The sequence below is a fragment of the Mobula hypostoma genome, chromosome 1 (genome assembly GCF_963921235.1).
Source record: "Mobula hypostoma chromosome 1, sMobHyp1.1, whole genome shotgun sequence".
Lineage (NCBI taxonomy): Eukaryota > Metazoa > Chordata > Chondrichthyes > Myliobatiformes > Myliobatidae > Mobula > Mobula hypostoma.
This window is the reverse complement of record NC_086097.1, coordinates 39,009,893-39,025,835: the sequence shown is the minus strand read 5'-3', so window position 1 is coordinate 39,025,835 and position 15,943 is coordinate 39,009,893. Positions and strand designations below refer to the sequence as shown.

At 40.3% G+C, this 15,943-nt stretch overlaps 1 protein-coding gene across 2 annotated transcripts in view; it reads right to left on the bottom strand.

Annotated features, from left to right (window-relative positions):
• Nucleotides 1-15,943, bottom strand: part of LOC134345767 (TOG array regulator of axonemal microtubules protein 1) — an 82,753-nt gene continuing 66,810 nt past the window's right edge. For both annotated transcript variants that reach the window (XM_063046955.1, XM_063046964.1), the window contains exons 18-22: nucleotides 15,764-15,876; nucleotides 12,446-12,647; nucleotides 10,663-10,882; nucleotides 9,882-9,968; nucleotides 1-1,141 (exon numbers count right to left, since the gene is read on the bottom strand). In XM_063046955.1, coding sequence (XP_062903025.1) covers nucleotides 888-1,141; nucleotides 9,882-9,968; nucleotides 10,663-10,882; nucleotides 12,446-12,647; nucleotides 15,764-15,876 — 876 coding nt within the window. In that variant the 3' untranslated portion in view covers nucleotides 1-887. The remainder of the gene's footprint in view (nucleotides 1,142-9,881; nucleotides 9,969-10,662; nucleotides 10,883-12,445; nucleotides 12,648-15,763; nucleotides 15,877-15,943) is intronic.

Below are 15,943 nucleotides of genomic sequence, written 5' to 3'. Positions count from 1 at the left end.
TAAAGTCATTTACTTCCTTTAAACATTTTACCAAGAAGCACATACTTTTGCCTGTACAAGAGCACTGGCACTATTGTCAACTGACTGTACAATTACACAAATGAATTTGAGTGTTATTATTTCACAAATATGTAGGTAAAACAAGATTATATGTTTGTATGCTCAAAAATATGGAATATACATTTATCAATGCTTCTTTAAGACAACTGTGTATGTATCAGAATCTGTAACAAAAATATTTTTCTTGCAGGGATCTTGATCATGCCTTGGTAACATTTTAAACACAATGTGTAAATGTAGAATTTTAAGTTCAGCCTTCAAGCTAATGAAATAATTTACAACTAGGAGAAAATTAACACTGTACAATACACAATTGGAGAGATAAACATTTTCATATTGGAGGACTAATACAAAATAAACATTGATTCAACTCTGCCAGCCAAGGCACTTTACCAATTATATTCTTCCCTCTCCCAGCCTCCAATGATATAGAAACTTAGCATTAAATAGTGATTTGTAGGTGTATTAATTAACACTGTACACTTGATTACAAATTTAGAAACATATTTGATATGCACCACATCTTTACAATTAATGACATTTTCCATACAGTGATAGTGTTAAATGCTTATTGGATTCTACTGTACAGAAGTGCAAGATTAGCTGCAGTGATTTTAGTGTAAATGTTATCCATAGCTACTGCAGAAACCAACCTGTAATTGCAGAATTTAGAATCCAATATTAACTTGTAGCATATATAAATAAACAGAGATTTGTTCCTGTTTGTAAAAATAGAACCATTTCAATGTGTGAAAAGTGCACATTCAACAGGAACACGAAAGCCCTCTTGCTTTCACTAAAAATGTTTCTGAAGCTGCTTTCTGGTTTTAGGATGTGGAATCTAACAGGTCCTGTAAAGCCTTTGAAATATGTGGTGGCCGAGTTGGGGTTTGATCAATTAAACTTTGACCCATTTGTTCAAACAGAACTTTTGCCAATTTAGCTGCAGCAATACGAATGTTTCCTCCGCTACCAGGAAGTGAACCACTGTTTGTCATGTTCCCCAGAAGATGCCACAAAACTGGCAGAACCTTTTGTTCGACAATTTGTGGTTTTCGTATATAAAGATCTGGCACCAGATCTGAAATGGAAAAAGGAATAAATGTGTTATTACAGCTTTATTTTAAATTCAAATGCATCAACCCATTGTTACATTCAGTGAAGCACTCATTGCATTTGCTGAACGGTTGCATGTAGGATCATTAGTGTTTTTAAAACCTGTTTGTGAGATATGAACTGTATCAGCATTCACCGTTTACCCCTAATTGGTCCTAATTGAGACGACTAAGTTCTAGATTCACGTATAGGCCAGACCAAATAAAACAAACATATTTCCTTTCTAATTGCAAGAGTAAAAAAGGCAGTCATGAACCAGATGACTTTTTAATCCTTGGAATTGGAATATTATTGTCAGAAGTGCCAAGAAACAGTGAAAAGCTGGTCTTCGATACTGTTCATACAGATCAAATCATTACCCAGTGCACAGAGAAAACATAAAACAATAACAAAATGCAGAATAAAATCTAACAGCTACTGTCCAACATCAGAGCAGGTAAACAATAAGGTGCAAGATCATAACAAGCAAGATTGTGAGGTCAAGATTCCACCTTATCATTCCAGGGAACCATCAATTGTTCTATAACAGCAGGATAGGAGATGTCCTTGAGAATGGTGGTAACATGCACCAGTTGCTGGAGGAACTCAGCAAACCAGGAAGCATCTATTGAAAAGAGTATAGTCGGTGTTTTGGGCTGAGGCACTTCATCAGGTCCTGCAGAAGGGTCTCAGCCTGAAACATCAACTATGCTCTTTTCCATAGATGCTGCCTGGCCTGTTGAGTTCCTCCACCATTTTGTGTGTGTTGCTTGGATTTCCAGTATCTGCATATTTTCTTTTGCTTGAGAATGGTGGTACATGGTTTTGGACTTTTGTATCTTCTGCCCAGTGGAAGAGGGGGGAAGAGAGAATTTCCGGGTTGTGTGGGCTCCTTGATTAGGTTGGCTGTTTGACAGAGGTAGAAAAATGTATAAATGGAGTCCATTGTGAGGAATCTGGTTTCCATGATGTGCTGAGCTGTGTACACAACTCTCTGCAGTTTCTTAAAGTCATATGCTGAGAAACTGCCATTCCAAATCTGGATAGTTCCTGATTAGATGCTTTCTATGGTACATGGATAAAAATTGGCAAAGGTCAATGAGGAGTCTTTAGCCTCCTGAAGAAGTAGAGGCATTGGTGGACATGTTGGCCATGGTGTCCATGTGGTTGGACGACAGGATGTTTATTCCTGGGAACCTGAAGCTCTCAATCTCAATACTATTGAAGTAGACAGGAGCATGTGCACACCCACTTCCCAAAGACAATGTCAACAAAACAAAAGAGCTGGTCATTGAGAGAAAGGTTATTACCATAACACCATGCTACTAAGCTCTCTATCTCCTTCCTGTACACCATCATTATTTGAGACATGGCCCAGTACAGTGGTATCATTTGAAAACTGGCAGATGGGGTTAGAGCAGAATCTGACCATACAGTAATGACTGTTCAGGGAGTAGAGTAGGAGGCTGAGGGTGCAACCTCAAGAAGCACCAGTGTTTAGAATAATTGAGGCAGAGGTGTTTCTGCCTATTCATGTTGTTCGTGATATTCTAGTCAGGAGGATCCAGTTGTAGTGGGAGGTGTTGATGAGTTTGCTTGGAATTATAGTATTGAAGGCAATACTATACCCAGTTTCAAGTTCCTCTGTGTACACATCACCAAAGATCTCACCTGGACTGTACACATCAGCTATGTGGCAAAAAAAAAAGCACAACAGTGTCTCTTCAAACTCAGGCAACTGAAGAAGTTCGGCATGAGCCCTCAAATCCTCAAGACCTTCTACAGGGGCACCACTAAGAGCAACCTGACTGGCTGTATCACCGCCTGATACAGGAACTGCACCAACCTCGATTGTTGGGCACTGCAGAGAGTGGTATGGACAGCCCAGCACATCTGTGGACATTAGCCTTCCTCTATTTTGGACAATTACAGCAGTGGTGGTGGTTGTCTCTCAGGGTCCGAGGAAGACATTGTGCAGTCATCTGTGGATACGCGCGTAGCTTTGGAGGCCAAAGGCCGAAGCACACATGTGGTTGCAGGTTGGACATGGAATGGTGGTTGTTAGAACAGGTGCATACACAGCTTTGTGGCGTCGGTCTCATGCTGCTGCAAGGCGCTGATTTCGGTCATCCTCAAAGTCAGATGCAGCTTTTCTGGTTAGGGTGCGCCACGCAGCCCTGTCGGTTGCGGACTCCTCAAGTTGTCGAGGCTGGAGGTCTGCTCATTTGATGTACGATTTCAGGTTGTCTTTGAATCTTTTTTTGGGGCAGCCCCGATTGCGACTGCCATGCTCAAGCTTACTGTAGACCAGCTGCCTGGGGATTCTTGTTTCACCCATGCGGATTACATGGCCAGTCCAGCGTAGCTGGGCCTGGAGGACCCTTGCCTCAATTCTTGTGCTGGTGGCTCTGTCAAGGACTTCCCGGTTGGTGATTCAGTACAGTAGCAGGTGCATAAAGGCAGCCTGGAAGATCATTGGCGTCACCAGTCACCCCAACCACGAACTGTTCAAGCTGCGGCTGTCTGGCAAACTGTAGCATAAAAGCTAGGACGAACAGGCTATGGGACAGTTTCTTTCTACAAGCCATTAGACTTATAAATTCACGTGTCTGTATATTGCAACGGAGTCATAACACAAAGATTATTACTCCCTCATGTTGTGGGATGGCTGCAAGATTTAAATAAATTCAAATAAAGCTGTAACCAATATACAGTAGTCTAATGCAAGTGTTTTTACTCTCCAGATGCTCCAGAGATGAATGTAGGACCAGGGAGATGGCATCTGGGGTAGACCAGTTTCAGTGATAGGTGAATTTGTAGTGGGTCAATATTTAGTTACCTGAATTTAAATTCCCCAGTTTAGGACTGGGATTAAGAAGGTTTGGCTTGTCACCGAACATATTTACATTTATTTATTTACAGATGTACTGTTGAAAGTATCCTGACTTGTTGCATCACGGTCTGGTAAAGCAATTTCAATGTGCAGGAATGTCCTGCAGCAGAGTAGTGGACTCAGCCCACTGGAACATGGGCACATTCCTCTCCAGCAGCGAAAGTACCTTCATAAGGCATTGTCTCAAGAAGACAGCATCCACTGTTAAAGATCCCCACCATCTGAGCCATGCCATCTTCATGCAGCCACCACTGGGCAGGAGGTGCAGAAGCCTGAAACCAGCCACTTCCTTTCAAATATTCAGTCCTTGATCCAACTGAAAAACTCTTAATCACTGCAGTTCAGCAACACTATGATGTCTGTCCAGTAACTTAACCACCGTCTCCCCCATCAGGAGGGCCTGAAAGACTTCTTCTTTCTGTCCAACAGTCCCAACTCATTCCCCTGCACCACCACTCTTCTCCGTCTGACAGAACTGGTCCTCACCCTCAATAATTTCTCCTTTGGCTCCTCCCACTTCCTTCAAACCAAAGGTTAGCCATGGGCACTTGCACGAGTCCCAGCTATGCCTATCTTTTCATCGGCTACGTGGAACCTTCCACGTTCCAAGCCTACACCGGCATCACTCCCCAACCCTTCTTACGCTACATTGACGACAGCACTGGTACTACTTCCTGCAGCCATACTGAGCTCGATTTCATCAACTTTGCCTCCAACTTTGACCCTGCGCTCAAAATTACTTGGTTCATTTCTGACACCTCCCTCCCCTTTCTCGATCTCTCTGTCTCCATCTCCGGAGACAGTCTATCTACTGATATCTTTTATAAACTGGTAGCAGCAGAGATACAGAGGAGCAGATTGGGAGGCAGATTTTGGAAAGGTGCAAAAATAACAGGGTTGTTATCATGGGTGACTTTAACTTCCCTAATACTGATTGGCACCTGATTAGTTCCAAGGGTTTAGACAGGGCAGGGTTTGTTAAGTGTGTCCAGGATGGATTCCTGTCACAGTATGTTGACAGGCCGACTGGGGGAGTGCCATACTAGATCTAGTATTAGGTAACGAACCGGGTCAGGTCACAGATCTCTCAGTGGGTGAGCATCTGGGGGACAGTGACCACCGCTCCCTGGCCTTTAGCGTTATCATGGAAAAGCATAGAATCAGAGAGGACAGGAAAAATTTTAATTGGGGAAGGGCAAATTATGAGGCTATAAGGCTAGAACTTGCGGGTGTGAATTGGGATGATGTTTTTGCAGGGAAATGTACTATGGACATGTTTAGAGATCTCTTGCAGGATGTTAGGGATAAATTTGTCCCGGTGAGGAAGATAAAGAATGGTAGGGTGAAGGAACCATGGGTGACAAGTGAGGTGGAGAATCTAGTCAGGTGGAAGAAGGCAGCATACATGAGGTTTAGGAAGCAAGGATCAGATGGGTCTATTGAGGAATATAGGGTAGCAAGAAAGGAGGTTAAAAAGGGGCTGAGAAGAGCAAGAAGGGGGCATGAGAAGGCCTTGGTGAGTAGGGTAAAGGAAAACCCCAAGGCATTCTTCAATTATGTGAAGAACAAAAGGATGACAGGAGTGAAGGTAGGTCCGATTAGAGATAAAGGTAGGAAGATGTGCCTGGAGGCTGTGGAAGTGAGCGAGGTCCTCAATGAATACTTCTCTTTGGTATTCACCAATGAGAGGGAATTTGATGACAGTGATCACAAATTTTCTATCGCATTGAGGTCAGGGCTTTGTGACGGCCACTCCAGTACCTTGACTTTGTTGTCCTTAAGCAATTTTACCACAACTTTGGAGAAAATTTGTGGGCAGAACTGAAAAAGTGTGTGCGAGCAAGGAGGCCTACAAACCTGACTCAGTTACACCAGTTCTGTCTGGAGGAGTGGAACAAACTCCAGCAACGTACTGTGAGAATCTTGTGGAAGGCTACCCAAAACGTTTGACCCAAGTTAAACAATTTAAAGGCAATGCTACCAAATACTAACAAAGTGTATGTAAACTTCTGACCCACTGGTGAAAGAAATAAAAGCTGAAATAAATCATTCTTGCTACTATTATTCTGACATTTCACATTCTTAAAATAAAGTAGTGATCCTAACTGACCTAAGACAGGGAATGTTTTCTAGGATTAGATGTCAGGAATTGTGAAAAATTGAGTTTAAATGTATTTGGCTAAGGTGTATGTAAACTTCTGACTTCAACTGTATATTCCACTGCAGGCCAATACTGACCTGGCTGTCAAGGAATTGTGCGAGACCATCAGCACCCTGGAGACTATACACCTGGAGGCTGCTCTCATTGTCACCAGAGACATTGAGCATTGCTGACTGAAGTCTCTCTGAAGTTTTGTCAACACATCCAGGTGAGCACACAGAGATAAGATACTCGACCACTGCTACTCTCGCTTCTGCAACGCTTACAAAGTGCTCCTCTGTCCACCATTTGAGAATCTGACCACTCCTCCATCCTGCTTCTGCCGCGTACAGGCAGAAGCTGAAACAAGAGACGGCCATAGTTAAAACCGTCCACTGTTGGTCCAACCAATCAGTATCCATGCTACAGGACCGCTTTGATGACTTCAACTGGAATGTCCTTTGTGATGAGGATGTCTCCTAGTTCACAGAAGTGGTCATGAGCTTCATCCAGAAGTGCATCGAGGACGTTGTCTCCCAAAATTCAGTCAGGGTTTATCCAAAGCAGAAACCCTGGATCAACAGTTCCGAGCGCTGCACTTTCCAGAACAACTCAGAGCTTTTGCCGCCAGTAACCACCAAGCACTCAAGAAATGCAGCTACGATCTACACAAAATCATCAAGGCAGCGAAACAACAGTATAGGGACAAGATCCAGACACAACTCCCCACTGACAACACATGCAGCTTATGGCAAGGTCTACACACCATCGCAGACTTCAAAGCTAAACACAGTGGTGCTGCTAGCATTGCTGCCTTTCTTCCAGATGGGCCAAATCTTCTTTCCACTTGGTTCAACGTCACCAACACCGAGCCCCCGAGGAGAGATGCCGATGCAACCTGTACCTTGGTCATCTCTGAGGCTGAAGTATGCAGGTCTTTCCAATGAATGAACAGCCGCAAGGCACAGGACTGGATGGCACCCAGTGCAGAGTGCCCTCCTGCTTCAAATCATCCAGCATTGTCCCTGTACCTAAAAAGACCAAGGTAGCATGTCTGAACTAGTGGTGTCCTGTTGCACTCACCTCAATAACAAGCAAATGCTTTGAGAGGCTGGTCAAGGACTACATCTGCAGCTTGCTACCACCCACACTGGACCCTCTATAATTTGCCTACCAACACAACCGATTGACAGATGATGCAATAGCTACAGCTCTTACACACTGTCCTTACACACCTGGAGAGGAGGGATGCTTATGTGAGAGTGCTGCTCTTAGAATACAGTTTAGCATTCAACACCAAAATTTTCTCCAGGCTTGACAAGAAGCTCAGAAACCTCGGCCTTCACCCTGTCTTGTGCAGTTGTCATTGTCATAGTCATACTTTATTAATCCTGGGGGAAACTGGTTTTCGTTACAGTTGCTCCATAAATAATAAATAGTAATAGAACCATAAATAGTTAAATGTAAATTATGCCAGTAAATTATGAAATAAGTCCAGGACCAGCCTATTGGCTCAGGGTGTCTGACCCTCCAAGGGAGGAGTTGTAAAGTTTGATGGCCACAGGCAGGAATGACTTCCTATGATGCTCAGTACTGCATCTCGGTGGGATGAGTCTCTGGCTGAATGTACTCCTGTGCCCACCCAGTACATTATGCAGTGGATGGGAGACATTGACCAAGATGGCATGCAACTTAGACAGCATCCTCTTTTCAGACACCACCGTGGATCCTGGACTTCCTGTCAGATTGCCGGCAAGTGGTAAGAGTGGGTTCCCTCACCTGTGCCCCTCTGACCCTCAACACAGGAGTCCCCCAGGGCTTTGTCCTAAGCCCCCTCCTTTACTCTCTGTACAACCATGACTGTGTCACCAGCCATAGCTCCAATCTGCAAATTAGATTTGCAGATGATACCACACTGACTGATCACATCTCAAATAACAATGAGGCAGCTGACAGAGAAGAAGTCACCACCCTGACATAGTGGTGTCAGGAAAACAGCCTCTCCCTCAATGTTGCAAAAACAAAGGAACTGGTTGTGGTCTAAAGGGGGAAAGGAGACAGACTCACCCCCTATTGACATCAATGGATCTGGGGCTGAGAGGGTGAACAGCTTCAAGTTCCTCAGTATACACATCAACAAGGATCTCATTTGGTCTGTACATACTGACTGTGTGGTGAAAAAAGCACAACAGCGCCTCTTTCACCTCAGACGGTTGAAGAAGTTTGGCATGAGTCCCCAAATCCTAAGGACTTTCTATAGGGGCACAATTGAGAGCATCCTGACTGGCTGCATCACTGTCTGGTATGGGAACATTACCTCCCCCAATCGCAGGGCTCTGCAGAGAGTGGTGTGGACAGCCCAGTACACCTGTAGATGTGAACTTCCCACTAATCAAAAGACAGGCACGTAAAAAGGGCTTAAGGATCATTAGAGACCCGAGTAATCCCAACTCACAAATGTTCCAGCTGCTACCATCTGAGAAACAGTATCGCAGTATTAAAGCCACGCCATCAGACTGATTAATTTACGCTGACACAATTGTATTTCTAAGCTCTATTGACTGTTCTGTTGTATATCATACTGTACATACTATTTATTACAAATTACTATAAATTGCACATACAGACGGAGATATAGTGTAAAGATTTTTACTCCTCACACATATGAAGGATGTAAGAAATAAAGTCAATTCAATTCAATTGCCTGGTACACTTTGAAATATTGAGACTAATGTCATTACATTTTTTGAGGAAGCAACAAAAAGGGATGATGAAAGAGTGTTAAGAGGCAGGAATGCTCATCACAGTTAAACAGTACTTGCATATGTACTTGTAGTTCTATAAACTGTAGCATTACAAATCTAGTGCTGGAGATTTGATCATGTTGGAGAGCCATCTTTTACCAAGTTGAATTACCTCCCACATGACAGATTTTCCTGTGATTCTACAAATTCCACTCCTTTAAATTCATACATCAGTATTTTCCTTAAATCAATGTTGTTTTACAAATACAAATTGCATTTCCTTAATTAATCCATATCTTTATAATAACTATTTCTGGACTATATTAAAGTCACAAGAAGGTATTTACAACTAGTTTACGTGTCTATAGTACCCAGTTTATACCTCAAGACAGAGGTGGATAAATTGCTGGAGTGTCATTGCAATAATGGAGCTTAAAATAAACTGTCACTATATACCTTACAAAATTCCTTCTCCACAAGATTCATTTATTCAAAAACCAAATTTATGATAAATTTTTAGTAGCTGAAAACATTTTGTCTGTTTGAAGCCAAGCAAAAGCCCTTGGAATAATGCAGTTAAATTAATGTGACCAGTTTAATCTTTGCTTGAAGAATCTTCTGGAATGGTTGTTTGCATATAAGTGTCAACAGCTGAAATAACTAGATAGTATTTGATCAAGTAGTTCATAGCACCAAAATGGGAAATGCTTTCAACGTTTCATACAGTACATCTTGGAGAGGACATACTCACTTTATAATGGAGATCAACTCATTGCTGCCATGGAATATCCATGACACATCCTGAAATCAGCTGTTGAGGAGAAAAGGTAACGGCACAGATTCCATTCATCATAATGGCAAATTACAAGTGCGGATATACAATACTGGATATTTATTCACTACATTGTTTCCCTTCTTGACGAATTGTAATCAAAGATAAATACCTCACCTGCAAGCTTCTCAGTCATGTCTTGTTTTGCTTTTCCATTTAGGAATTGAGCCTTGTTGCAGAAATGCTGAAGCAGCTGCAAATTATCTGAATACAAATTAAATTAAAATATTTAAAGATAGGATTTGCACTTACATTATTTTCATATTTTAACTCTAAGTAATTTACATTGAAAAATTAAAATAGTTTCAGATGTTGGAAATCTAAAATACAAAACAGAAAATTCTGGAAATAGCCAACACCTGCACAGCAAGAAAATAAAATTATTAACAGTTCCATTACAATGAAAGGTTATCATCCCCAACTGTTAAACCTGTTTCTCCAGAAATGATGCCTGACCCATTGGGAAATTGAAAGATTTTCTGTGCTTTTTAAATAAATTTTATTTAGCAACTTACCCGTTTAGGTAAAAGCTGGGAGAGCAATAACTTTTACTGAATATCTTTAAACACTGCTAATGGAGATTTAAAAACAATCTTCAACAAATCTTTGGCTTGTCAGAAATGAGAAAGGGAAATGAAGACCCAAAACCTCAACTCTTTTCTCTTTCCATAGAAGTTGCCTGACTTCCCCAATATTTTCTACTCTTATTTTAGTCAGATGAGAATAAAACCAGATTACACTTAGTGAAAAAGATATGCTCAACACAAATGATTCATGTTATTGTAGTAAGACAATGGCAGTCTCCAAACGTATTCTTGTCTGCAAATACCTGGAGACAAATTTTCACAGACGTGAATTTGATTACAGGACAGACATCTCAAATATCAATTCTACATACCTATATGTTGAACGAAGGCATGAATAACATTGATGGCAGCATTATAAATCCCAAGATTCTTAGAATTCAGATTATTGTCTACAATAGCAGGAATAAGTATATTCAAAACTTGAGCCAGATTATTCTTCAATAATGGGATTATTTTCTGCATGGCTTCTAATGCCATTTGATTCACCTTGCTGTTGGAATCATGTAATCGAGGTTTGAAGGCATCAAATATCTAGATGAGAAAGGTAACCATATCACTTTATATTGTCATTAAATATCTGCCAACAACCCCACTTGATCTCAACACATTAAAATCTCATCAGCTGCAGGATATAGCCACAGAACATTACAGTACAGAAACAGATCCCTCACCTTACCTACTCGGGGCCAATCTGCTTTTCTTCCAAGTCCCATCTACCTACACCTGGACCATAGCCCACCATACCCTCTTCCAAGTACCTATCCAAACTTCTCTTAAGTGTTGCAAATGAACCCGCATCCATGACCACTGCTGGCACCCTCTGAGCGAGGTTGTTCTCCCTCAGGTTCTTTCTCCTTAAATATTTCACCTTTCATCCTTAACCTATGACCTCTAGTTCTAGTTTCACCCATGCAAACTGTATTGCCCAGTGAGCTAGCCCCTTCTGCTCATAGCCCACTAAATCTTTCCGTATACAGTACTGTGCAAAAGTCTCAGCTGTTCCTTTCCATGCCTTGTGGCACAGCCTGGACTGTGAATGATTAAACAATGTGTTCAATAAAGACATGAAAAGTGCAATTGTTTGTGTGTTACTAGTTTAGGCAGATTGTGTTTGTCTATTATTGAACTTAGATGAAGATCAGACCACATTTTATGAGTAATTAAAGCAGTAAAATCAGAACTGTATTATAAATTCACAAATACAGATTCAGTTGTGAAAGCAGGATTATGTAATTGGAATGTAGACTCATTCCTTGTTATTCACAGGTTTGTTATTTGTAGCTTTAACTATTATCAACCAGTATCCATGAAACATGAAAAATTGCATACGGGGTTATCAGTTTCTGGATCCGTTGTATTAAGTGGTTTCCTGCTATGCAACATGGCAGCTGCTGCTCTAAAAGAGAACAGTTTTTGTTTAAAAACCTGGGTGATTTGAAAACTTATTACTGCTGGTATGAATCAATATATTCAACAGCTTAAAGTACGGTTCATGCTTATTTCAAAGGTTACTAGATCAAATGTATAGCCTGCTACTATAGTGGTTTACTCCCAGACACTATTAATAAAGCTGGCTCACAGATTCCAGTTTATTGTCTAATTGTTTATAAACCTGCACAGATAGTATACCCTTCCATATCTATGACAGATTTCTATTATCAATATTTTTAAAACATAATGTTGCATATTTAATAGCTTATCCTGGTATTATTCCAGTTTTTTTTTGTATATGGGCATTAAAGTAGTTCAGTTTATTGAGGCCAAAATTACTTGTAAAATTTGTTATTCATGGACATAGCTGGAACATAACCTCTGCAATTAATGAGGATTGTGGAACAAGTAGCATAAGTCAGTTAATAATATTTTGATATTTAATGAGATTTTTTAAAAAACATTAAAACTCTGCAATTAATAGAACCATATACCAGCAGATCCTTCCTTTCTTATTCCACTTTCTATCTCAACACCTTTTCCTCCACCATCTCAACCACAGAAACACGCATTACTTTAAAACTAGACAATAATCCGGAAAGTAGAAATATCTCAATTAGTCATATATCACAGTGACTTAAATAATGATTATCCCTATATTACCTTAACGATGTTCACTATAACAAGTTCCTGGTTGTTTTGGCAATCTGTTAATAACTGTTCAATCCCTCGGCTACGATCCCGAAAGTCCTTAGCACTCAAAAGACCAGTTATTTCCTTCAGGTATTCTGCGTTTTCCATCAAGTTTCGTGGAGATGGTTTCCATGTATAATCACGTAAATTCATTACTGCATCTGTGATATCCCTGTTACAAATTAAAATCTACAATCAAATAAAATTTGAAGGCAGATTTTCATAGAAAGAAATTAAAATACATAAATGCATACAGAAAAGGCTTTTCTTTCCAAAGAGAAACTGTAGTTTTGATTCCATGTGATTTCCCTTTCAGAATACCACCTTCAGTGCATAGTTTGCATAACTGTACCTCCACTGCTGGTTGCTTGAGTGATGACTAATAAATGTAATAGAAGCTTAATCAAGAACTACAAAAGAGATTAAACATTAGTCCACATTCTCCAAAACATTGTTTCTGAAAGTTAAATGGGATATCTACTATTGTTGTTGTGCCTCGTCTGTTTTCACCTGCATTAAAGATGTATGCCAGCCTTGTTTAAATTCTTATAGTTCCGCACAAAAATTGACTAATATGATAAAACATACAAGATTTATAGTATGTATAAGATAAACCAAATTTAAGCCAGCAGTTTTTATTTTAAGCAAAAGATTAGAAAGAACAAGGATACCCAACCAATTATGATGTCTGGAGTTGGAGTTTCATATTATCTGTCATTTGATCTTATTTAAGCACAGTTCAGCTAAAGATGCAAGTCCAAATTAGAGAATAAAATATTTTAAAAACAACATATCATATATTCTGGTAAATGTAAAATACTAATAAATGTAACTCTGGTAAATGTAAAATACTAATAAATGCAACTCATATAGGAGCTAGAGCAACTGGACTTATATCTTACAGAATAATAAGTTGAATATACATCCTGTCACCCTGCTTCCCTTAAGTGTCTAAGGCAACAACTTTGCTAGTTTCACCTTCTTTATCAAGTTTGTTCTGATGATGCTACCTTCCTTAACTGTAATGCTTACATGCTCTTTTTTAAAAATAATTGTGGATCCTCCTCCACCAGATTTGCCAGGCCTTCAACTGTTTTTGTTTTGTGTCCTGTACTTTTGTTCTCTTTCCTCCTTCCAACATCCAAAACTAGGACAGAATGTTCTCATCCTCACTATCCATCATACCAGCCCTCAAATTCATAGATCATAGAACAGTACAGCACAGTACAGGCCCTTCAGCCCACAATGTTGTGCCCACCTTCATCCATGCGCCTATCTAAGAGTTTCTTCAATGTCCCTAATGTATCTGCCTCTATCACCAACCAACCCTGACACAGTGTGTTCCATGCACTCATACACTGAGTAAAAAATATACCTCTGACATCCCTCCTATATTTCCTCTCAATACTTTAACATTATACCCCCTCATATTAACTATTTTTGTCCTGTGTGTGCACTCGATCTACGCCTGTATCATCTTGTACACCTCTATTAAGTCACCGCTCATCCTCCTTCACTCGAAAAAGAAAAGCCCTAGCTTGCTCAACCTATCCTCATAAAACGTGCTCTCTAATCCATGCAGCATCCTGGTAAACCTCTGCAACCTCTCTACAGCTTCCACATCTTTCCTATAATGAGGTGAAGAGAACTGAACCCAATATTCCAACCGAGGTTCTGTAACATTGCCTTGTGGTTCTTGAGCTCAATCCCCTCCCAACAAATCTGGCATACACCTTATTAATAACCAGACCAATGTGCGCAGTAACTTTGATGGATATAATGAACATGGAAACTAAGATTCCTCTGTTTCCCCATACTGCTAAGAATCCTGCCATTAACCCTGTATTCTGCCTTCAAATTCAATCTTCCAAAGTGAATTATTTCACTCCCCTGGATTCAACTCCATCAGCTACTTCTTAGTCCAGCTGTTTCCTCTCAATGTCCCATTGTAACCTACAAAGTCAATTTAACATCTTCCATAATTTCCAATACATTCAAAATAATGCCACTACCAGATATATCACTGTGTTAAACTGTGCTTAATTTGTATTTCTCTTTACTTAGTTCATATGGAAACCAAACACAGTTTGTGTGGTTGCTCTGTGGAACATGGTCTGAACAATGCGCAACGATTATCTCAGCTTCCTGTTGCCTGTCACTTTAATTCTTTGCCTCACTCCCACCTAATTTCCCCAAAACACTTCAACTTCAGATTGTTAGCAATTTAAAATTCTTTGGTATTATCACTTCAGTCCTGAGTCCAGCCTGCAAGAAAGCACAGCAGCACCTCTACTTTCTTAGAAGTCTGTGAAGATTCGGCATGTTTCCTAAAGCTTTGACAAACTTCTATAGATGTGTGGTGGAGACTATATTGACAAGCTGCATTACAGCCCGGTTTGGAAACACCAATGCCCTTGTATGGAAAAGCTAAAAAAAGTCGTGGATATGGCCCAGTCCATCATCGATAAAGCCCTCCTCGACACTGAGCACCTCTACTCGGAATGCTGTTGCAGGAAGGCAGTATCCATCAGAACCCACCCCCTCCCCCGCCTCCCCCAAAAGCTGTGCTTTCTTTTTGCTGTTGCCATCAGGAAGAAAGTACAGGTGCCCCAGGACTTGCAATACCAGGTTCAAGAACAGTTATTACCCCTCAACCATCAGGTTCTTGAACTAGAGGGGATAACTTCACTCAGCCCATCAATGGACTCACTGTCAAGGACTCTTTATCTCATGTTTTTGATATTTATTGCTTAGTTATTTATTATTATTATTTCTTTCACTTTATACTTGCTTCGTTTGTTGTTTTTTTTGTACATTAGTTGCTGTCCGTCTTGCATGCTCTTTCAATGATTTTATTGTAGGTCTTGTACTTACTGCAATTGCCTGCAAGAAAGTGACTATCTGCGTTGTATATGGTGACATATATGTACTTTGAACTTTGATTATGAACCTTTTCAACATTTGAATTTCAGTTTGCCAGGATTTCTGCAATGTTTTTTGGAAATTGAAGAAAATGGTTCTACATTTACACCACAGATTCTGCAGATGCTGGAAATCCAGAACACACACAAAATGCTGAAGGAACTCAGCCAATCAGGCAGCATCTATGGAAATGAATAAACAGTCGACATTGCCCAAAACTATTCTTCACCAATGAAAGGTTTCCAAGCATCTACAATAATTTGCTTTTCATGTAAAATTATTGCATGAAATAGTGATTAAACTAAAAATTCAGTTACTACATCGCTATGCTCCTTTTGTAAATAGTTAACTGTGCAAAGTAAATACCTTCCTGTTAAATTTTGTACTTCCCTGGAGCTAGATGAAGCTCGCATACTTCCACCACCTGGATATCGTCTAATTTTCGCTGATGGGGTATCTAATGGCATTTCTCCAAGTCCCTTACAGAAATAAAAATACAATTGGATTCATAACAACATAAAAATGATGAAGCACCACAAAATTTGA